The 23274-nt window shown below is 45.1% G+C and overlaps 2 protein-coding genes across 2 annotated transcripts in view; both read right to left on the bottom strand.

Moving 5' to 3' along the window:
• Positions 1-8648, bottom strand: part of EHD4 (EH domain containing 4) — an 82587-nt gene extending 73939 nt beyond the window's left edge. Inside the window, exon 1 of the mRNA XM_066343775.1 lies at positions 8306-8648. Coding sequence (XP_066199872.1) covers positions 8306-8541 — 236 coding nt within the window. The 5' untranslated portion in view covers positions 8542-8648. The remainder of the gene's footprint in view (positions 1-8305) is intronic.
• Positions 8649-18729: 10081 nt separating this feature from the next.
• PLA2G4E (phospholipase A2 group IVE) overlaps positions 18730-23274 on the bottom strand; it is a 44835-nt gene continuing 40290 nt past the window's right edge. The window contains exons 18-20 of the mRNA XM_066342642.1: positions 22601-22767; positions 21246-21432; positions 18730-20814 (exon numbers count right to left, since the gene is read on the bottom strand). Of these exons, the coding sequence (XP_066198739.1) occupies positions 20453-20814; positions 21246-21432; positions 22601-22767 (716 nt within the window). The 3' untranslated portion in view covers positions 18730-20452. The remainder of the gene's footprint in view (positions 20815-21245; positions 21433-22600; positions 22768-23274) is intronic.

Below are 23274 nucleotides of genomic sequence, written 5' to 3'. Positions count from 1 at the left end.
AATTACTTTATCAAGCATTCCATAGGAAAACATTGTATCTTGATTTTAACAACTTGAGAGTTATAAAGAATGAACATGTTTATACACTGACAATATATAGGGGAAAAAACATATAAAGATTGTGTGGTGGCGACTCCCTTTCTTCTTATGTGTATTCCTTAGTTCCTTTTTTACTTGGGTTCTTTTAGCTATTTCCTTTTCTTTTTCTGTTTTGTTTCTTTCTGGCACCCATTTTTTTTTCAAATTATTGCACACAGATGCAGAAATTTCTTGACTGGCAAAAATTGCAGCATTATGGAAGATAAATAAATCATAGGATGCTGAGTATTAGAAGACTGAATTGTTTTACATATTTACTGAGATATAATTCATATATATTATCAATAAAATTCATCTTTTTTTTATTTTTTGTATTTTTCTGAAGCTGGAAACGGGGAGAGACAGTCAGACAGACTCCCGCATGCGCCCGACTGGGATCCACCTGGCACGCCCACCAGGGGTGATGCTCTGCCCACCAGGGGGCGATGCTCTGCCCACCAGGGGGCGATGCTCTGCCCCTCCGGGGCATCGCTCTGCCGGGACCAGAGCCTCTCTAGCGCCTGGGGCAGAGGCCAAGGAGCCATCCCCAGCGCCCAGGCCATCTTTGCTCCAATGGAGCCTTGGCTGCAGGAGGGGAAGAGAGAGACAGAGAGGAAGGAGGGGGTGGGGGTGGAGAAGCAAATGGGCGCTTCTCCTATGTGCCCTGGCCGGGAATCGAACCTGGGTCCCCCGCACGCCAGGCCGACGCTCTACCACTGAGCCAACCGGCCAGGGCCAAAATTTATCCTTTTAAAGGGTATAATTCTCTGGTTTTTAGCATAATCACAAAGTTATGCAGCTATGCAGCTAATACCACTATCTAATTTCAGAACACTTTCATCACCCCCAAAATAAACCCTGTATCCACCAGCAGTCACCCTCTCCCTTTCACAATGTGGATATCCAGCTGTCCCACCATCACCTGTTGAAAAAAATATTCTTTCCCCCATTGAATTATCTTGGAATCCTTATAAAAACAAATTTATCATAGGTGTAGGAGTTTATTTCTGGACTCTGAGCTCTGCTCAATTGATATATATATCTATCCTTATGCCAGTACCACATGCTTGTTTATGGTAACTTTATAGAAAGTTTTGAAATCAGGAAATGCAAGAACTACAGCTTTGTTCTTTGTCAAGTTTGCTTTCTGGATCCAGCACATTTCCACCTGAATTTTAGGACTGGTTTGTCAATTTCTGTAAAGAAAGCAGTTGGAATTTTGGTTGGGACTGCATTGAATCTGTAGATCACTCCAAGTAGTATTGCCATTCTAAAAACAATATATTCCACACACAGACCAATGGAACAGAATAGAGAGCCAGACCACATATATATAGTCCAATCATCTTTGATAAAGGAGCCAAAAATACACAATGGAGAAAAGAAAGCCTCTTCAATAAATGGTGCTGGGAAAACTGGAGAGCCACATGCAAAGGAATGAAACTCAACTACAGTTTGTCTCCTTGCACAAAAAGTAATTCAAAATGGATCCAAGACCTAAATATAAGACCTGAAACAATAAATTACATAGAAGAAAACATAGGTACTAAACTCATGGACCTTGGCCGTAGGGAACATTTTATGAATTTGACTCCAAACGCATGAGAAATAAAGGCAAAGATAAATGGATGGGACATTAAACTAAGAAGCTTCTGCACAGCAAAAGAAACTGACAACAAAACAAACAGCCAACTGAATGGGAGATATTTTCTTTATTCTTTTTTTTGTGTGTGTATTTTTCTGAAGTTGGAAACGGGGAGGCAGTCAGACAGACTCCCGCATGTGCCTGACCAGGATCTACCCGGCATGCCCACCAGGGGGCAATGCTCTGCTCATCTGGGGCGTTGCTCTGTTGCAATCAGAGCCCTTCTAGCACCTGAGGCAGAGGCCATAGAGCCATCCTCAGCGCCCGGGCCAACTTTGCTCCAATGGAGCCTTGGCTGAGGGAGGGGAAGAGAGAGACAGAGAGGAAGGAGAGGGGGAGGGGTGGAGAAGCAGATAGGCGCTTCTCCTGTGTGCCCTGGCCGGGAATCGAACCTGGGACTCCTGCACGCCAGGCCGATGCTCTACCATTGAGCCAACCGGTCAGGGCAGGGAGATATTTTCAAACAACACCTCAGATAAGGGCCTAATATCCAAAATACACAAAGAACTCACAAAACTCAACAAAAAACAAGCAAAAAATCCAATAAAAATATGGGAAGAGACGCCTGACCAGGCGGTGGCTCAGTGGATAGAGTGTCAGACTGGGATGCAGAGGACCCAGGTTCAAGACCCTGAGGTCGCCAGCTTGAGCGCCGGCTCATCTGGTTTGAGCAAAAAGCTCATCAGCTTGGACTCAAGGTCACTGGCTCAAGCAAGGGGTTACTCGGTCTGCTGAAGGCCCATGGTCAAAGCACATATGAGAAAGCAATCAATGAACAACTAAGGTCTCGCAACAAAAAACTGATGGTCAATGCTTCTCATCTCTCTCCGTTCCTGTCTGTCTGTCCCTGTCTATCCCTCTGACTCTCTCTCTGTCTCTGAAAAAAAAAAAAAATATGGGAAGAGGATCCTGCGGGTGGCTTAGCAGTAGAGCGTCGGCTCAGCATGTGGAACTCCTGGGTTCAATTTCCGGCCAGTGCACAGAGGAGAAGCACCCATCTGCTTCTCCCCCCTTCCCCCTTTCCTTTCTCTGTCTCTCTCTTTCCCTCCTGCAACCAACGCACCATTGGAACAAAAGTTGGCCCAGATGCTGAGGATGGCTCCATGGCCTCCGCCTCAGGCGTTAGAATGGCTCCAGCCGAGATACAGCAACACCCCAACACCCCAGATGGGTAGAGCATTGCCCCCGGTTAGCATGCCAGGTGGATCCTGGTCGGGCGCATGCGGGAGTCTGTCTGACTGCCTGCCCACTTCTAGCTTTGGAAAAATTACAAAAAAAAAAAAAAAGAAAGAAAAAGAATGGGAAGAGGACATGAACAGACACTCAACCAAGAAATACAAATGGCCAACAGATATATGAAAAGATGCTCATCTTCACTAGCTATTAAAGAAATGCAAATCAAAACTACAATGAGATACCACCTCACACTTGTTAGACTGGCTATTACCAACAAGACAGGTAATGACAAGTGTTGGAGAGGCTGTGGAGAAAAAGGAACCCTCATCCACTGTTGGTAGGAATGCAAATTAGTACAACCATTATGGAAGAAAGTATGGTAGTTCCTCAAAAAATTAAAATAGAACTACCATATGACCCAGCAATCCCTCTACTGCAGTGGTCCCCAACTTTTTTGGGGCCACGAACCAGTTTAATGTCAGAAAATATTTTCACGGACCAGCCTTTAGGGTAGGATGGATAAATGTATCACGAGACAAGCGTCAAGAGTGAATCTTAGATGGATGTAACAGAGGGAATCTGGTCATTTTTTTAAAAATAAAACATCGTTCAGACTTAAATATAAATAAAACGGAAATAATGTAAGTTATTTATTCTTTCTCTGTGGACCAGTACCAAATGGCCCACAGACCGATACCGGTCCATGGCCCAAGGGCTGGGGGCCACTGCTCTACTGGGTATATTCCCCCAAAACTCGAAAACATTGGTATGTAAAGACACATGCAGCCCCATGTTCATTGCAGCATTGTTCACAGTGGCAAAACACGGAAACCACCAAAAAGCCCTTCAATAGAGGATTGGATAAAGAAGATGTGGTACATATATACTATGGAATACTACTCAGCCATAAGAAATGATGACATAGCATCATTTACAACAATATGAATGGACCTTGATAACATTATACTGAGTGAAATAAGTAAATCAGAAAAAACTGAGAACTGTACGATTCCATACATAGGTGGGACGCAAAATTGAGACTCATGGACATAGATAAGAATGCAGTGGTTACCAGGAGGAAGGGAAAGGAGGAGAGGGAGGAGGGTAGGGAGATGGAAGGGGCATAAAGAAAACCAAATAAAAGGTGACAGAGGAAAAAAATAATAATAATGTTTTCCAAACCATTAACATAGGCTGTCTTTCCAATTTCTTATGTTTTCTTTAATTCCTTTCAACAAAGTTTTGTAGCTTTAAATGTGTAACTTTCACAGTACCTTTGTTAAATTTATTCCTAAGTATTTTATTTTTTTAGACACTATTATAAATGGAATTGTTTTCTTTTCTTTTTTTTTCAGAGAGAGAGTCAGAGAGAGGACTAGACAGACAGGAACAGAGAGAGATGAGAAGCATCAATCATCAGTTTTTCATTGCGACACCTCAGTTGCTCATTGATTGCCTTCTCATATGTGCCTTGACCATGGGGGCCGCAGCAGACCGAGTAACCCCTTGCTTAAGCCAGCGACCTTGGGTCCAAGCTGGTGAGCCCTGCTCAAGCCAGATGAGCCCACGCTCAAGCTGGCGACCTCAGGGTCTTGAACCTGGGTCCTCCGCATCCCAGTCCGACGCTCTATCCACTGTGCCACTGCCTAGTCAGGCGGAATTGTTTTCTTAATTTCATTTTCAGATAGTTCATTGCTAGTATACAGCAATACAATTAATTTTGTATATTGATCTTGTGTTCTGTCACTCTGCTGAACTCATTTCTGAGTTATAAGAGATTTTTAAAAGGATTTTCCTAAATCTTCAGGACTATCTAAGATCACGTCCTTTGTGAACAGAGATAATTTTACTTTCCAATGTATATGCTTTTTATTTATTTCTTTTTCTTGCATAATTGCCTTGATCTCTGACCTTTTAAAGTCTATACAGTTTCTTGAATGACTTCCCTCTCTTTTTCTCACTAGAAAAAGTTTTTTGGGCCTGACCTGTGGTGGCACAGTGGATAGAGTGTCGACCTGGAATGCTGAGGTCGTCGGTTCAAAACCCTGGGTTTGCCTGGTCAAGGCACATATGGGAATTGATGCTTCCTGCTCCTCCCCTCTTTTCTCTCTCTCTCCAATAAAAATGAATTTTAAAAAAAGTTTTTTGGGAGAAGGAGACCAGGGTGTAGGAGGAAGAGAGAAAGTGGGGCTCCTAAAAATCAGAAGTTGCAACTGTGTGGTTTGAACTGATTTTCAGTGAGCCTCACATCCTCTCAGCAGAAATGGCTTCTTTCACAGCACCTGATCCCGGGGATTTTCTGGGGGAATCTCTGAAGCTTGTTTTCCTTGGGTTTTGGATACAAACCTGGCCAAACCCAGCATCTACCCTTCTGTGGCTATTATAGAGCCTAAGACAACATGGCTCTTTTCCCTGTGCCCATCTCTTTCTCTTTGGCCAGTTCTTTCTTGCTGTCAGAGGTACAGCACCAACAGTTCTCACATTGCATCCTCTGTCTGGAGGGAAATAAAACTGTCAGTGACAATAAGTTTATCAGCCGTTCTGTTTCTACCCCAAGAGACTTTGACAAATATCTTCATCCAGCTGAAGTCTCCTTTTAGACCAGTTTGGTGATGCATGTGAGCGGAGTCCACCAAGCCTCTCCTTTTATTCATCTTCTTCCTAGCACTTGGCCCCTCCTGGCTATCTCCCATGCAGAAGTGAGCATATTTTCTTGACACACGGGCTCTATATCCACCCCATCCAGGAGACCTTTTCATTATAAGAAGCCACACACTTAATTTCCTCACTCCTAATGAAGGTCCTGGATGTTTTAATGGGGCTCCTAGTTCTTCCCAGTTACAGGAAAAAAGGAGGGAAGAGTAAGGTTCTATTAAAAAGGTGTGGAATACATACCAAAGGCCTTGCTGAGTGGCTTTACAATGAGGTATGGATCCCTCCTCATCAGTGCAGGCTGTGTGTTACCAGTGACCTCCTGAGATGTAGAAAGCCAGGTGGACAGAGTCTATAACTATGTAGATAGGTGTACCCCACAGCCAAGTATGAGCTTCTAGTGCTCAATGGCTAGAAGCAAACAACATAGACACAAACCTCAGAGAAAAGATAGCCGCAGATGCGGGCAGGATCCAGGATGGTCAGCACCCTAGGTCAAGCCCTCTGTTCCCCAGTTAGAGTGTAGATCTCTAGAGGGTTAAGTGCCCTTTTGTTTAAGGCTTTCCTCCCAGGAGCTAAATCTCTTCCTCCTCACTCCACTCTGAAACCAAACTCAGGTTTCTGGTGCCACACCAAACTTCCTGTCCGTCCTGATTTCCCTCTAACTTCACAGGGTCACTTTGTACCTACTAACCAATGCCAAAGTCACTTAGGCCAGGGGAGGTCTCAAGAGCAAGTGACTTCCTGATATGGTAACTCCTCTCTCACTGTGGGGTTGCACTTGGTTCAGCGCCTACTGAAAAGCGGTCTACTTGGATGGAATCTCCAGGAGTCAGATCTCAAAATTCTTAAAACTATGCTTAGCTATACCAGAAAACTCCAGCCAAATGGTGCAGAGAGAAGAGTGAGAAATTACTATAATGAAATAGTAAACTGAAAAAAAAAAAAAGAGATCTATTCATTCTATTCATGTTTCTGTGAATTGTGTTTTCCTGACTCAGGCTTGCTTATTTTTCAGGCTATGGGAGCAGAGGGTCACACCACATCCAGGTTGGTACAGCAAGAAGGGTCCCCTAACCACACAGGGTATAATAAAGTCTGCATGGCAAAGACAGGGGGAACAGTCTGGGGTGCTGTGAACATGCCACCACTAAATATCTGAGATTACTGTAATTATAACAATGCTACATCCTTATCCTTTACCTGTATATTTCAAAAGGTTTACCTACTACTCTTGTACCACTTGGTCATAATAACTCATTATCCCATATACTTAAACAATTGTTTGTATTACTGAGACCTTAAAAGTATTGTCTTGACATCTTTCAAGGTCCCAGTTACTGTGATATTTCTATGGTTCATTTTGAGTATCTGGGATAACATATTTAATATTAATTTTAATATATTAATAAGCACCAAAAAAGCAATTTTAAAAATATTTTCTTCAGTTATCCTTCACATTCAAGTTACTGTCTAGAACTATATTTCAATAAAATGTATTTGTTTTGCTTAATTCATTCATAGAGTATCTGCAGGCCTGGACTGAACATATTTTCAGTAGTGACAACTACTGTATTTGTAGGAACTATTTAGGTCACTGGAGTAGAGAAAAAGAGGCCGCTACTTAATAGAAGTGGCATGTATCCAAATATAGATACAATTTTCTGAACACCTGTTAAACATCAATGTTGAAGAAATTGTTATCAGTCACTTTGTTTCAACTGACACAGGGTTTAACCCAGGAAAACAAGTTTCCTAACCAAAGAATGGAAAGTCTTAACATGCCAGCTGCTTGACAGAAAATAGCCTCTTCAAAAATCAGTTTTGGTGTCAATACTTTCCCATCAAAAGTCACTTCTGAGGAGCTATGTGATTTGAACCTTAGAGCATGCACAGTGATTGCTTCTGGAGACACAGAGGGCATGACAAATATTTTTAGTTGTCAAGGGTGAGCCAGCAGGGAATGACCCACCTAAGAAATGGAAACTAATGAATAGTAACATGACACTCCCCCTTAGTTCCACTGGGTGTGGTTTGCTATTCACAGCTTACTTCCTATGGCAAGATAAAGGTGAGGCTGTGTAAGAGCTGAATAAAGGTGGCCTCTCTATCCCTACCCCCCCCCCCCCAACACTGGTGGGGGTGGAGGGTGACCTCAAGAGATGGGGGCATGGGCAATACCCTCTTCTGTTGCCTTTCATTCATTCATTCGATCGTTATACATCGGGCACTGTGCTAGCGACCTGACTCTCCGGCTATGACTCAGTGGCCTATTCTGATACCCCACACCTCTGTCCCCATTTCCAGCCCTAGGCCCCACTCGCTCATCAAGAAGATGCTTATTATAGCCTCTCTCTCCCGGGTCCCCAGGCCAGAGCAACAGGATAAAGCTAGCCAAAGCAGTGCCTTTCCAAGAGCAAGGAAGTAGAGCTCAAAGTACGCGGAGAAGGGGTTTTGGGGACTCTCCTATCCACGAGAGAGCGGGCCCCTACTCGGGCGGCCGCGCCCCGGGGCGGGGTTGCGGTCACCACGCTGCCACGGAGAACCTGAGGTCACATCGCTGCTGGCGGGGGAAGCGGTGACGAGGGGGTTCCATGAAAAGGGAAGTGTGCGCTGCAGGAAGCCCGAAGACGGCGGGAGGCTAGTGACTACACTCGTACACGTGAACAGGACTGTCTCCACCTAGGTGGAGGGGGCTGGCGGGAGTGGGGGGTGGGCGTCCAGGAAGGGGTGTGGAGGGGCGGCGCGGGTTACCTGATAAAGGTGGTCTTGCCGGTGCTGTACTGGCCCACCAGAAGGATCATGGGCTTGTTCTCGAAGTCGGCGTCCTCCAGGGCGGGAGAGTGGAACTCGTGGAAGCGGTACGCCTCCTCCAGCGGCAGCACCTTGCGCAGGTAGAGCGAGCGCAGGCCGCCCGTCACCGTCTGGATGGCGTCCGCGCCGCCCGCACGCTCGCGCCCGCCCGCCTGCCGCCCCATCCAGCTGAACATCCTGCCGCCCACCAGTCCGCCGCCCGCAATACGACCCTTCTCTGGGTTCGACCCTTCCTAGCTCGCACTGAGCTGCCCCAGCTGAGCTCTCCGCCGCTCGAGCTGGCCCCGCCTTGCGCCGTTGCAGCCAATCTCAGGTGGCTACGTCACGAGAGCTCGTTCACTATTTAGAAGAGCCCTCTCAAGTCCTTCCTCATTGGGCCGCTGCCAGTGCGGGTGGAGGTGTCAGCCAATGGAGAGGAGGTTCTTAATGAATTATTGATGACGGAGTCGTCTAGGGGTCTGGGGTGTGGAGAGAGTGTTTCTAGAGTCGGAGGGGCCTCTTTAGTTGCCGGCTCTCCATCTCTGGCCAGGTGGTGTCGGATTCTGGGCAATTCTGAACTGGGAAACAAAACACACAGACAAGCCCTCCAGCCCCCCCCCTCCCCCCCCCCCCCCCCCAAATAACAATAACAACTGAGCCTCTAGGAGTCTGCTTAGTCTCCTGGAGTATTCACTCTTCCTCGCCCAATAGATGTCGATGCTGGAGACAGAAGTGCAGAAAGTTGACAGGCAGGTTCTTTCTACCCGCTGGCAAGTTTTTATTACCTTTATTTTATTGGCGGAGACCTTGACTCACGGATGTAATGGACACAATTTTAAGTAAGGTTAAGTAGATTTCAATCTTCTTGGGTACATGTTTCTTCTCTTCAACAAGCTGCCTCCACTAAATTCTGGACCGATTGAAGTCCTTGTGCCCTTACTTTATTTTATTTGAGTTTCTGTAAAACTGAAGATTTAGCCATCATCCTCATTGGTTATTACCAATTTCCACATATTGACATGTGAAAGAGTTAATGTTACCTCCCAGCTGTCTCTTTTTCAGGGTTAAAAAATAAGTAAAACAAGCACTTACCTAAATTGAGATTGGAAGAAATAATCAGCCATCACTTTTGGTGTTGTAGGTAACAGTTTTTGAATATTTCTCAATTGTTTTAGAGCCTGTACATCCTTTATCAAGAATGATCCACTGAACCATCCACATAAGAATAAACTGGAATGCGCCCTGACCTACTGTCAGAAACACAGAGGTTGCCAGTTCAATTCCAGGTCAGGGCACATACAGGAACAGATCGATGTTCTTCGCTCTCTATCTCCCTTCCTCTCTTTCTAAAATCAATAAGTAAAATATTAAAAAGAAAAGAATAACCTAGAATGCTTGTTAAAATGCAGATCTGTGGTTCTCACCCCAGATCTACTGAGTCAAAATATTGAGTAGGGATGTGTTGGGCAGATAAAATATATTATGCTCACTTCGCTGCCCATGTGGAAGCCCGTCTCCCAGGTGATGATATTTGTTGATCTTATGCTTGGAATGGGCATAATTGTATTAATGTGTGTTGGGGGTGGGCTGTGGGCAGGCAGGATCCTTGTAGGACTGGGGCTTGGTTTTAGGACTAAGCCTTTCCCACCCTTTTTGATATGGAGTGGTGCACTCTCATGAGGAATCCCATTATGCCTCAGATAATTGACTTTGTATCAGAGACTTCCTTGTTTGTATATTGGATTAAAGATTTTGATTTTTTTTTTTTACAAGGACAGAGAGAGAGAGAGTCAGAGAGAGGGATAGATAGGGACAGACAGACAGAAACGGAGAGAGATGAGAAGCATCAATCACCAGTTTTTCATTGCGACACCTTAGTTGTTCATTGACTGCTTACTCATATGTGCCTTGACCGCGGGCCTTCAGCAGACTGAGTAACCCCTTGCTCCAGCCAGCGACCTTGGGTCCAAGCTGGTGAGCTTCTGCTCAAACTAGATGAGCCCGTGCTCAAGCCGGCGACCTCAGGGTCTTGAACCTGGGTCCTTCTGCATCCCAGTCCGACGCTCTATCCACTGCGCCACTGCCTGGTCAGGCAAAGGTTTTGATTTCTACACTATAAAATAGGGCAGACTGAGAGCTTGCTCTCTCTCAGTTCCTGAGATTAGCATTAGAGAGGAGAGCAGAGAAAGGCCACGTGGAGGAGAGGCAGCCAAGATGGCAGAATGCTAAAGGAAAAGCCAGTTTGTGCAGAGTTTGTGCAGAGAGGAGATGGTGAACAGAGGTGAATAAGGCTAGTGAGCTAGAAACCTTCGATTCTAGGAAACTCAGATAAGTCAGTAGCTTTTTGAGCCCTGAATGAGTGGGTTTTGGAGCCCAGTGTGTGTTTTCACTTGCCTGCTGGATGCAAGTTAGGATTAAAGCTAATGGCCCACCAGTTCTTGGCTCCATTGTTTCATTATTGTCTGTCTGAATCCAATGGGAACCTGCATGTGAATGGCCACGATGGTGGCTCCTAGCTTTACAGGATGGAGCTCCACAATTGTCCCAGGTGATTTTGATGAACCCTAAATTTGGTGAAATATGATGCACAAAAGTACTTCTTAACCTTGACAGAAATGCAGATTCTGATTGAGTATGAGGTGAGACCCAAGACTCCCCATTTCTAACAAGCTCCCAGGGTTGCCAAAGCTGCTTGTTCATGGACCATACTTTGAGTACCAAGGCTGTGGTGAAGAGAGAACAGGAATTGGCATCAAAAGACATGGGATTGAATCCTGATAATGTAAATTAATGGCTATGTGATCTTTAAATGCAGTGAGTTACCATTATGTGTCAGTTTCCTTGTTTGCAAAATGGGAACTCCTTTGTTGCTGCAGTGTGGATAAAATATTTAGAGGAAGCTATATGTAAATATGGAAGGAAAAAGAAAGCCAAGAAAAAAGTGAAATTAGATATTGGCAATATGTCAAAATAAAACAAAGATTGAAATGTAAAAATAAAATGAAACTATAGAACTACTGGATGAAGGTACAGGTGAAGATCTAGAAAATTTTAGAAGGAAAAGAGCTTCAATAAAACCAGAGGCAGGTTCGAAACCCCGAGGTCGCCAGCTTGAGCGAGGGCTCATCTGGTTTGAGCAAAAGCTCACCAGCTTGAGCCCAACATTCCTGGCTCGAGCAAGGGGTTACGCGGTCTGCTGAAGGCCCACGGTCAAGGCACATTAAAAAAAAAAAAAAAAAAATCAAACCAGAGGCAGAAATTATAAAAGATAAGGTTGATAGTTTTGTCAACAAAAAAAGTAAAAGCTTCAGTGTGTCTTAAAAACATACAAACCAACTGATGTGTGGTGGCACAGTGGATAAAGCTGTAGTAAGGTACCAAAAAGTTGAAATATTAATATTGATATTCTAGGAGGAAAGGTCAGGCTTTCGTGTCCCATCCTTCCTTTGGGGAGGGGAGGGAGGAGAATGTAGAAGTTTCTGGCTTGCAGGAACAATGGGTCATTTAGTATTTTTAGTTATTTTTTAATGTTTCTTTTATTTATGATATTGTTTTCTTCAATTTATTTTTTATTTTTATTTTTTATTTTTCTTTTTTTCAGAGACAGAGAGAGAGTCAGAGAGAGGGATAGACAGGGATGGAGAGATGAGAAGCATCAATCATCAGTTTTTCATTGCACATTGCAACACCTTAGTTGTTCATTGATTGTTTTCTCATATGTGCCTTGACCGCGGGGCTTCAGTAGACCGAGTAACCCCTTGCTGGAGCCAGCGACCTTGGGTCCAAGCTGGTGAGCTTTTTGCTCAAACCAGATGAGCCCACGCTCAAGCTGGCGACCTCGGGGTCTTCAACCTGGGTCCTCGGCATCCCAGTCCAATGCTCTATCCACTGCGCCACCGCCTGGTCAGGTGGGTCATTTAGTTTTAAATCTAAAATAAAGGTTAACTGAGAAACTTCTTCTCTGTCAATGAGAGACAGGATTTACATACCACCCTACGTTGATTGTAGTTCCTCCCCCTTCCTGGAATCCTGAGAGTAACATACCTTTAGGTAAAGGAGGGAAGAGGAACCCTGAAAGATTTGTAAATATCTTCAATTGCGTTACCTTGCAAGTCTTAATGTTTCTTTGTATCCCCTAAACAAATGTAAGCTTGTGCCATGATGTCATCCTCTCCCCCTGCCCGTGTGTGATCAAGGGTATACAACCAGCCCCTGAAATGTTTTTGGCGCACATGATTTGGGTTTGCAACTGCCCCATGTCAGCCATATGCGGCCGGCATATTTTATAAACCTCCTCCTTTAATTAAACTCTTCAAAATTCATCTGGACTTGGTGTCTCTACGTAAACCTGAGGAATTGAGGTACGGGTACTTTACAACAAAGCATTGACCTGGAACTCTGAGGTTGCTGGTTCAAAACCATGGGCTTGCCCAGTCAAGGCACATACTACAAGCCATGAGCAACTAAAGCAGGGGTAGTCAACGTTTTTATACCTACCGCCCACTTTTGTATCTCTGTTAGTAGTAAAATTTTCTAACTGCCCACCGGTTCCATAGTAATGGTGATTTATAAAGTAGGGAAGTAACTTTACTTTATAAAACTTATAAAGCAGAATTACAGCAAGTTAAAGCATATAATAATAATTACTTACCAAGTACTTTATGTCGGATTTTCGCTGTTTGGCAGAATAAATCTTTATAAAACAACTTACTATAGTTAAATCTATCTTTTTATTTATACTTTGGTTGCTCCGCTACCGCCCACCATGAAAGCTGGAATGCCCACTAGTGGGCAGTAGGGACCAGGTTGACTACCACTGGACTAAAGTGAAGCAAATATAAGTTGAAATTTCTCACTCCCCATTTTTCCCTCTTTCTTCTCTCACTATAAAAATAAATGTCTTTAAAACAAACAATAACAACAACAAAACACACAAACTCATATAAAATACTCTTACCATATGATCCAGAAATTATGTTTCTTGGTACTTAGTCAAATTAGTTTAAAAGTGAATACATGCAACAAAGAAATGGGGGTAGGGGGAATACACACAATTGCTATGGAAAACAGTATGGCAGTTTCTCAAAAAATTAAAAACAGAACTACCATGTGATCTAGCAATCCCACTTTTGGGTATATAGGGGGTCATTGGGTTACCACAGTCTCAACATATGATGTTTCAAGTTTAAGATGCTCAGTCCCATAAAAACTTGAAAAAATTGAGACGTGAATGTTTTGGCTGTTATGGACGCCTTGCTACCTTATAGGCAGGTTTTGGAAGAGAAGAAGTCATCAATCTTCCAGACTAGCCTGGGACAATTCTTTAAGAAGGCAGAGGCCTGCAATAAATCCTGTACCCTTGACATCAGCTGCTCCTAGAGATGAAACACCTGTAATGCAGGTAGAATCATCTCCAGCATCTCCTGCATGTTCCTTAGGCAATCCTGATTCAGCTGACCCAGTATCTCCAGCACCTTCTGCAGGTTCTCCTGCCTCTCCAGCTTCCTCCTCCCAATAGGTCACTCTCTCCCACTTTGCAATGCCCTTTCCAGTGTGCAAGCAACCACAGGAATAAAGGTAAGAAATTTTTTTACACTCATTTTTTGGTCATTTTTTCTATTACTACTGTATAGTATACAGTACAGTATATTTATGTTCTTTTCCTTTTTCTGTGGTTTAGTTGTGTTTTAATATTCTAGATTATGATTTACAACTGTGTTAGGATAGGTAAGTGACTTAGGCTAGGGTGTGTTTCAATTTACACCAAAATTCAGGTTACATTACTGTCATAAGAATGGAACTGTGTCATAACCCAAGGATCCCCTGTATATCCAAAAGAATTGAAAGAAGGGTCTCTAAGAGAAATTGTACACCCCTGTTCATATCAACGCTATTCACAATAGTCTAGAGGTGAAAGCAACCCAAGTGTCCATTGATGTATGAATGGATAAACAAAATGTGTTATCATACAATGAAATATTACTCAGCCTTAAAAAGTAAGGAAATGCTGCCCTGGCCAGTGGCTCAGTGGATAGAGCATTGGCCCAGCGTGTAGACATCCCAGGTTCAATTCCCAGTCAGGGAACACATGAAAAGCGACCATCTGCTTCTCTTCACCTCTCTCTCTCCCTTCTCTCCCTCTTCCCCTCCCACAGCCAGTGGCTCAATTGGTTTGAGCGTGGCCCTGGGTGCTGAGGATAACTCCATTGGAGCCCATCAGGCTCAGGTGCCAAAAATAGCTTGGTACCTGAGCATTGGTCCCAGATGGGGTTGCCAGTGGATCCCGGTCAGAGAGCATGTGGGAGTTGGCCTCACTATCTCCCCTCATTTCACCTAAAAATAAAAGTTAGGAAATGCTATCACATGCTATAATCTAGACCAGAGGTAGTCAACCTTTTTATACCTACCGCCCACTTTTGTATCTCTGTTAGTAATAAAATTTTCTAACCGCCCACCAGTTCCACAGTAATGGTGATTTATAAAGTAGGGAAGTAACTTTATAAAATTTATAAAGAAGAGTTATAGCAAGTTAAGGTATGTAATAATAATTAGTTACCAAGTACTTTATGTCAGATTTTCGCTAAGTTTGGCAGAATAAATCTTTATAAAACAACTTACTATAATTAAATCTATCTTTTTATTTATACTTTGGTTGCTCTGCTACCGCCCACCATGAAAGCTGGAACGCCCACTAATGGGCAGTAGGGGCCAGGTTGACTACCACTGCTCAGATGAACCTTGAGAACATTATGCTAAGTGAAATAAGCCAGTCACAAAAAGATAAATAATGTGTGATATTTATCTTTCAGATAAAGAAAGATCTGAAAGAGCCTGGCCCAGAAAATACACCATCATGTCTTTTCTTCCTTCTCTGTCTTCTTATAGCCACAGTGTCCACTTTCTTGTTCCCGTTCCATCCTCTATGGAGTGGGAGAGCGACAGAGTGTCTCCAGGACAGTCATCTTGCATCCATTTGCAAGTTGTGATTGTCTTCTGATTTTCTTTCTTCAGACTAAACAATCCCTGTCTCAGTCACTTTTTAAGTCTGCATTCAATTGTTTTTTCAGATTAAATCCTATCACAGACAGTGCTATAGAAAGTGCTCTTGTTACCTGGAAATTAGTTGTATTGAATAATTCTTAAAATAAGTAACTTGGTGAAAAGTCTCACAACTTTCTTTGCTATATAAAAATTAGAATTGTAATTCTTGTGGAAGGTTGTATTTCCCTTTCTTGGTAATTTGATGGTCACAAGGTTTGCACTAGATCATGTCTAGCGTCTTACTCTGATAACTTTAAATCGCAGAGTGGTTAAAAGCCTGGGAGACACATGCTGAGGAGATTAGAGGAGGAACTCTGGCCTGCGAAGAGCCCCCTTCATTCTCCTCTCAGACACAGCTCTTCTTTTTCTGTGGCCCCTTACCCAGGTTACTGCTGCCACTCGGACATGAAGTTTTTAGGACATGCAGGTGGAAATATCTCGTAGGTACTTGAAGCAAGACTGTCAGTTGCCTATAAATTGTCCTTCTTCAGTAATAGAACTCTGATTTTTAGCACATTGCAAACCAAGCAAAACCAAAATTTTCTAGTCTCCCTGAAGTTAAGGGTGATTGTGAGACCAAGTTCTGGTTACCTGAAGAATGTGTGGGACTTGCAGGAAGTCTCATTTAAAGAGAAAAGAATTTAATCTTTCTTTCTCCTCTTCTTTCTTGTAGTCTGGGATATAGATATGATGGCTGGAGCTCCCGGGTTCATCTTGGACCACACGGCCAAGGACTGCACAAGGAACGGGAAATCAGAGAGCTGGGAGGAACAGGATCCCTGATGAATCAGTGAAGTGCCATGCCAGCCTTGGGCTGCCGCCCGGTGGGCTTCCTGTGCATGAATTCATTTAAGCCACTATCGTCCAATCTCTATTAGCAGATAAAGTAATTCCTAACATTGAATTTATTACAGGAAATGGAGTCTGCGGTAATAGAACCCAAAATGTGACATATGTTTATTGAAAGAGGGGCAAGGTCAGCTTTAAGGATTTAATTATTGCAGTATGGGATTTGAAAGTTGGCTACACATTTTGTTGACATACCTCCTATCAAGAGATGGGATCTTTGTTCCCTACCCTTAAATCTAGGCTGGCTTCTAAATGCTTCTACCAATGGAGTACAGTGCTAAGTGACTTCTGAGGCTCAGTCGTAAGTACTCCAATGCAGCTGCCACCGTGTAACACTCTTTTGGAGCCCTGAGCTGCCATGTGAGAAGACTGACAATCCTGAGACCACCACGCTGGGAAGGCCACACGAAGGTGCTATGACAGACAGTCATTCAAGCTCAGCTCATCCTTCATCCTCCCCAGCCTTTCCTGCCTGAGCACCAGATATGCGAATGAAGTAGCCATCTCAGAAGTGGATCCTTCAGCCTCAGCTGTTCCAGGCCCCAGCCCTCTGAGTGCTCCCCAGCAGTTCAAGTCATTTGAGCTGAGGCCTTACACATGGAGTGGATAGGAGTTGTCCTTGCTATGTGTGCCCTTTCCAAATTCCTGACTCATGGAAACTGTGGGCATAATCAAAGCATGGTTATTTTGTGTCATTAAACTTTTGGGGGTTTTGTTGCTCAGCAAAAGATACTTACAACAGCTGGTAATTCTTATTATCTTGTTAAAAGTGTAGTTTTCTTTCACAGAAAAGAGCACAAAGCTAGACAGACCAGGACTAGTTTGATGTCTTCAAAGTCAGCAATTGCTCAGTCCCCTTTATTACCCCTGCTGCCCAGAATGAGGACATGGTGGGTGGAGCTACAGCAGCCATAACACACTGAAAGGCAAACTTGAACAAAGGCAGAGGCAATTGTTGAAAGGAGCCTGGGTCTCTGATAAGAAATAGAAGTAAACTTCTATCTTGCTTAAGCCACTGTAATTTTAGATGTTTTGTGTTATGTAGCAGAAGTAATGCTAACTGGTATAGAATTAGAATATGTTAATCAAGAACTTTGGAAATTTGTTTGGCCAGAGCTAAAGGTTTCAGAGTCTTCAAAACAGAAGCAGTAGTTAAAGTCCTGGGTGTACATGAGATTGCTTTAGGAAAGTATAGAGTGAGAGGAGAGGTGAGTTAAGGAGAGAATCAGTGAATACCAGCATTTAAAGGAGAACAAGAGAGGTAAGGTCAGGGGAGGAGCTTGGAAGTGGGAAGAAATCCAGGAAAGAAGGTGTTCAGCAAACCTGGCCCTATTCCCCTAGGGCTAGGCTGGCAGCCCCTAATGTATGCCCCTTGTATATACAGCTAATAGGGAACTTTCTCTTTGTATTGCATGGTTCTGTTTCCATGTGGGCTTCCTACATGGGACCAAAGGAAGCTCCTTGAAGTGTGGAGTCATTTGTTAATCCTTTTTATTATCCCGATGCCTACAGCAGTGACTGGCACTTAATGAGAAGGCAATCAATGTTTGCAAGCAAAACTGAATTGAATTGCTTTGGACAAGCAAGTCATGGGAAGGGAGGGTTTCAGGAAATTGGTCTGCAATGCCAAGTGCTGAGATCAAGTAAGGTAAGGCCTGGAAAGGGCCGGTGCCATTTGACTCAGTGTATCTGGCGATTGGGAGGACATTGGTGACCTTGAGGAGAGGTGTTTTCATGGGGATGTAGAAGCAGAGCACATCTGCTGTGGGACAGGGCGACTGGGTTGTGTGCCAGTGTGGAATGCTGGCTACTCTCCTGGGAAGGAAAAAGGAGACAAGGAGGAGGGATGCAGGGGGAGAGAGGAGTTTTATTTGATTTTTCTATTTAATCATGTTACAGGTAAAAAGCAGGGAACCTGGTGAGGGAGCCCGCCTGCCCTTTCCAAGACACTGTGCCCTTGCCCTTCTCAGAGCTGATGACACTTTGTCTTTATCTCTTATGTGGCCCTTCCTCATTTTCCTGCTCTGTAACATTGCCATCATTGTTTTAAAAGCTAAGTCACTATTTAACTTCTCAAATCTGTTTACAAATCAGCTCATGTTTTTCTCCTCAACCCAAATCTAAATCCTTGGAAAGCAGAGTCTGTTTCCTGACTGCGACCACCGACCACCGTGCGCCAAGCAGGTGCTCCGCGGATGCGGGCTGCCCTTCCTGCCTCTCCATCAGCACTTCCTGAAAACCATTGGAGCTTCAGCTAGCATCGGTCAGCAAGAACTGGTGCTCCGCTGGTTGCTGACATGGCTTCATAAAGAGAGGAGCCCCCTCTCCTCCGCCCAGACCCCTGCGGGAGAAAAGGAAGCTGTCCAGGAGAGGAGGGATGGGTTGCAAAGGTCTTTCTTACACCTCTGGCAGTGGCCAGGCAGGAACGAGGACAGGAGTTATGCATATTTTACAGCATCAGATAATGAAAGCAGATGAGTCAACAGCATTTATCCACATGGCCATTTTATTCCGTGCTCAAATAATACAATGGTTTTAGAAACCTCACTCTACATACTTTGATGAATCCAAGGCAGGGCTGCCTTGACTTTAAAAACAAACAGGTCTTGCTACATGACTCACTCTGATAATTTAAGGAGAGCCTGTTTGATGCAGATAGAAGGAAAAGATGTCAAAGTGGAGGCAGCTGACTGCTCTGGTGGGGAGGGCAGGGTGGAGTCTCAGGTTAGCATTATCTGGGAGGGGACCAGTTTTGTAGGTCCAAGAGCCCAGTTTGTCAGTGGGTCAGGGGAGTCGATTGTTCATGCTTTCCAGGCTTATGGGAAAGTATGGCATAAATCCACACCCCTCAAACTTTAATATGCATAGGCATCACCTAGGGGGTGGGTACCTGGGCATCAGAGAGGAGGTGGGAAACTCCTTAAAATGTAGATTGACCCAGTATGAGTAAGGTGGAGCCTGAGATTCCAGATTTCTAACCAGTTCCCCATCATACTTTGAGTAGCAAGGATGTAAATTGGAGGCCAAATTTTGTAAACTTTTGGTCTCTGTCACTTGTCTCCTAACATCCAAAGTACTGCTTAAGTAGCATGGTAGCCCAGAAAAAAGGACACGTCTACCAGGTTTTCTGGACTTCGTACAGGTCACATGCCTTTCTGGTCACACTTTCCATTGGCCTGGGCATCTCAGTGGCTCAGGTTACACATTTTTAAAGTTCCCAACCTGATGGGAAAACTGGATACTTTGATTTGACTTCTCAGTTCCAGCGGTTCATCTGGAAACCATCTCCACGGACGGGCTTTTTCTTCATGGCTAACCTAGTCCTTTCTGGGTAGATCCTTCCTGGTTTTGTTCTCTCAGGGTGACTCTCCAAGAGCTGGGATGTGCTGGCTGTGGTGGGCTCACAGGATAAATAAGAGAAGTCCCATTTAGAAATAAATAATCCCATCTGGAAAACAGAGGGGAGGGTGCGAAGGAAACTGGGAAGTACTCCTGGGGCAGGTTGGTCAGCGAGCGCCGGCTCCTTGGAGTGGACGGCATTGGGCAGCATCACCCCCTGGTGCCTAACTGCATTTTCCTGCCTGGACACCCTGAGCTGCATCATAGTTTCTCATGCCATGAGTCTGAGTTGCAGACTTGGGCTTTGCCTGGCATTTTACTAAAGCTGAATGCGCAGACAGGGCTGTCTGGTCAGGATGACAGGAGTCATCAGTTCTGAGGCTAGAGAGAGGCTGCTGAAACCCTGTCACTTGTCTGGCTTTGTTGTTGAAAAGACCAGGATGTCTCTAGCACTCCGTCTAGGTCTTCTAGCATCACAATCCCTATTAACATACAGATTCATAAAAATAAAATAGAATTGCTTATAGCATTCACAAGAACATTATTGCCTTAAATTTTAAGAAGTGTTTTCCCAGAAAACTCAGAGTGCTTCTCCGGTCCTCTCGTGCATTCCCTGTGGTCCTCTAGGCAGGAGGCAGAGAGGAGCAGGGAGGGGAGGGCTCTGAGCTCTAGCTCTGAGTCCGAGCTTCTGGGGAAGCAGCCTCCTCCTCAGGCATTGCCTTTATTCCCCACACTTTAGGCATATGTGGGAGCCTGTAGCTATTGGGTCCCTTCCCCTGCAGGGAAAGATTTTTAAGATTCCAGTGGGTATAAAACCCCAATACATACTGTATTCTTTTCCTATGGTCTCTTTCTGTCTCCCTCAACTTTTTACAATTTTTATTTTTTTGATAGAAAGCCCAGGTCAGCCTGCTCGCACCCCTTGCCGGCTAACAGAGGCGGCTGCGCAGGCCACTCAGCCGTGGCGGGCTGCGCTCCGGGCGCGGTGGACACATATGCGGGATCGGTGGGGCTCCCTGGGGCTGAGGAGCACTGGCTCTTCAGGAGTTTCTTCTTCTCCACCGCCATCCGTAGGGCCTGCAGGAGCTTGTCCTTGTTATTCAGGATGTTGTACTCGCAGAGCTTCACCAGCTTGTCGAAGGCAGCCTCTGTGTACGTCAGTTCCTTGGTGGCGTAGGGAGTTTTGGGGCCGTAAATGTCAACCTGGCCCTTCTCCAGCTCCTCGGGGCTTCGCTCCACACCTGGAGGCAGCAGAAGGACTCACTATAGACTCTGCTTATTATGTTAGGTTGTAATAACTCGAGCCCTGCCTCTCCCCCAGCCCACCTCCGTATGTATGCATGGTGCACACCCCTGCATGAACACGAGCGCCTCTCCAAGCTCCTAGGGCAGGGACACAGCTTGCCCAGCTTAGGATTGCCCTAGCACCAACACAGTGCCAGGAGCACAGCTGGGTGTCAACAAACGCTCAGTGACTGAGTTTGGGAGTCGAGTTTGACACCGCCAGCCGATGGAGGTATGGGGGTCTTTTCTTTCTGCCAAACCAAGGTTGGTTCGGACGGGAGCTAAGCCAGGCTTCCCCTTAGCGCTATTAGAAGACAGCATAAGTTTAAAGGCAGGAGCTGTCAGTCCAAGGCTGGTGGCAGTGGGATAGAGCTCACAGGCGGCTTACCTGGGGCCTTGTACTTTTGGAAGGTGTCACTGATGAGTGGGAAGAAAAGCACGACGGGGGCATCAGGTTCCTGCGAGTTCTCCATCAGGTAGCATTCCTTGAGGTTACTATTCCCCTCCTCTTGCACATCATACTTGGGGAAGGGGATGTTCTGCGTGGCACAGTACTCACAGGTTTGTTTCATTGGCTAGATAGAATAGCACAGGAAGACATGTTTGTGTATTAGGAGGCATGGGGGTGGACAAGAAACACAGAGATCTTAGATCCAGCTTCCTAATTTCCCAGCTAACAACTCAAGTGTCCAACTGTTTGGCCTATTTGTGCTATTTTTAGAACAAAGGCAGGTCAGGACAAAGGGCCTGAGGCAGTAGGCTGGTGTGTATCAACGGCAAGCTCCTTCCCCATGGAAAGTGGACAGAAGTCCTTTCGATGATGCTTGCCCCAAACACAGACCGGGGTAGATGTGGGTGGCAGCCTGACGGTGACTGGAGCTGGGCCTTGTACAGTCATGGCTGGCAGGCTGATGGGGGACTTGCCTGGGCTTTGGAACTGAGGAAGCATCACAAAGGACTCTGAAAGGGTTACTTTATAAACGTAATGTAACAGAGAGAGCAGTGGATTCAGAGGGTCAGAACCCCTTAGTCTGTTCCTGGTTCCATGCTCACAAGCTGTGTCATCTTAAACAAGCCACTTAGCCTCTCTGTGCCTCAGTTCCCTCAGCTACAACATGGAAATAACAGCAGCTGTGCCATTGATCTCAAGGAGCCAGTATAAGTATCAAGTGAGATGGTGTATAGGAAAGGATGTTGTCACCCATTTACAAACATAGGTCATTATCACTGTCATCCTTATCATCTGTCTGCACTCCCCTTTTCCTGTATTAAAGTAGAACAAAAATCAGCTTGTTTCACTTAAAAGGCAGGAACATTTCAAAAGTAAATAAATAAAAGCCTCTGGTCCTAGTTCTTTAGTATAATTACACGAAGGGTCATAGTCCCTGGGAGAGGAAAACAGTGTGATTATTTTGAAAATTGAATATTATAAGCTCTTGAAGTGGTCTAAGACTTTAGAATTGACTGGGCTCTATCAAGGTTATTTTTTAAAACTCCTTTTTTTTACGGCTAAAGAATCGCCAAATATAACAGTCAGATGCAAGAATTGGAATCAGCTCAGTGAGTCTTCACAAGCCCCATGGTCCCCCTGCATGTGAAGGCCAACTGGCTGCTTCCTGGGGCTGTTTCTCCCACTCTAAACCTTGGAGCCTGTAGGGGGTGCATATCCCTCCATTCTCTAGTTTGTGGTTCTCATTCAGTGGGCTGTCTCAGAAGAGGACAGCCTTTTATTGCCACACTTGCCTTTGTCTGGGACCCGGCACAGTAATTGAGGTGGATGATGAGGTCGGCTTTTCTCTCCTGCCTGAGGAGGGGTGGGTAGCTGGAGTTGACGAAGAATGCAGTGTCCAGCAGACATAAGTGGTTCACAGACTCTGTCAGCTGGTTTGGGAAGTTGTCAAGCACAGTGTCTGAAATCCAAGGCTTCCAGTTACCATCACAGCCCAGCGCCCTGATCTCAGCAGATGGTTAGAGGTACCTGGTAGGGATGGACTGCCCTACCCAGAGCTCATTCACCTCAGCCTGGACCTCCAGCCACCCCATGTCTGTCCAGGATGCCCAGGTGAGTGGGTGCCCCTCTGGGGGGGGGGGGCTGATGAAGAACAGCATTAGCTTGGGGTTTTAGCAAGTCTTTTATGGAATATGCACAGAGAGCACACTACGACTCAGCCACAGGGCTTGTGGGATAACAGGGGTGAAAGACTCTCCTATATATTGGTACAAACTTGGGTCCCAGAGCTGGTTGCCCTTCCTGCCCAGACGGTGAGGATGAGGATATTTAGGCCAGACACAAGCAGCCATTTGGAGGCCATGGCCAGATAAAATATCAAAGATCGTAGAAAATCAACCTCAGAGCCTCAACATGGTGGGGAGGAGGCACTGAGTTGAAGCTGTAAGATCGAAGTCTAAGGCCTGGC

This window comes from Saccopteryx leptura, chromosome 6, assembly GCF_036850995.1.
Source record: "Saccopteryx leptura isolate mSacLep1 chromosome 6, mSacLep1_pri_phased_curated, whole genome shotgun sequence".
NCBI classification, from domain to species: Eukaryota; Metazoa; Chordata; class Mammalia; order Chiroptera; family Emballonuridae; genus Saccopteryx; species Saccopteryx leptura.
This window is presented reverse-complemented; position numbering and strand designations above follow the sequence as displayed.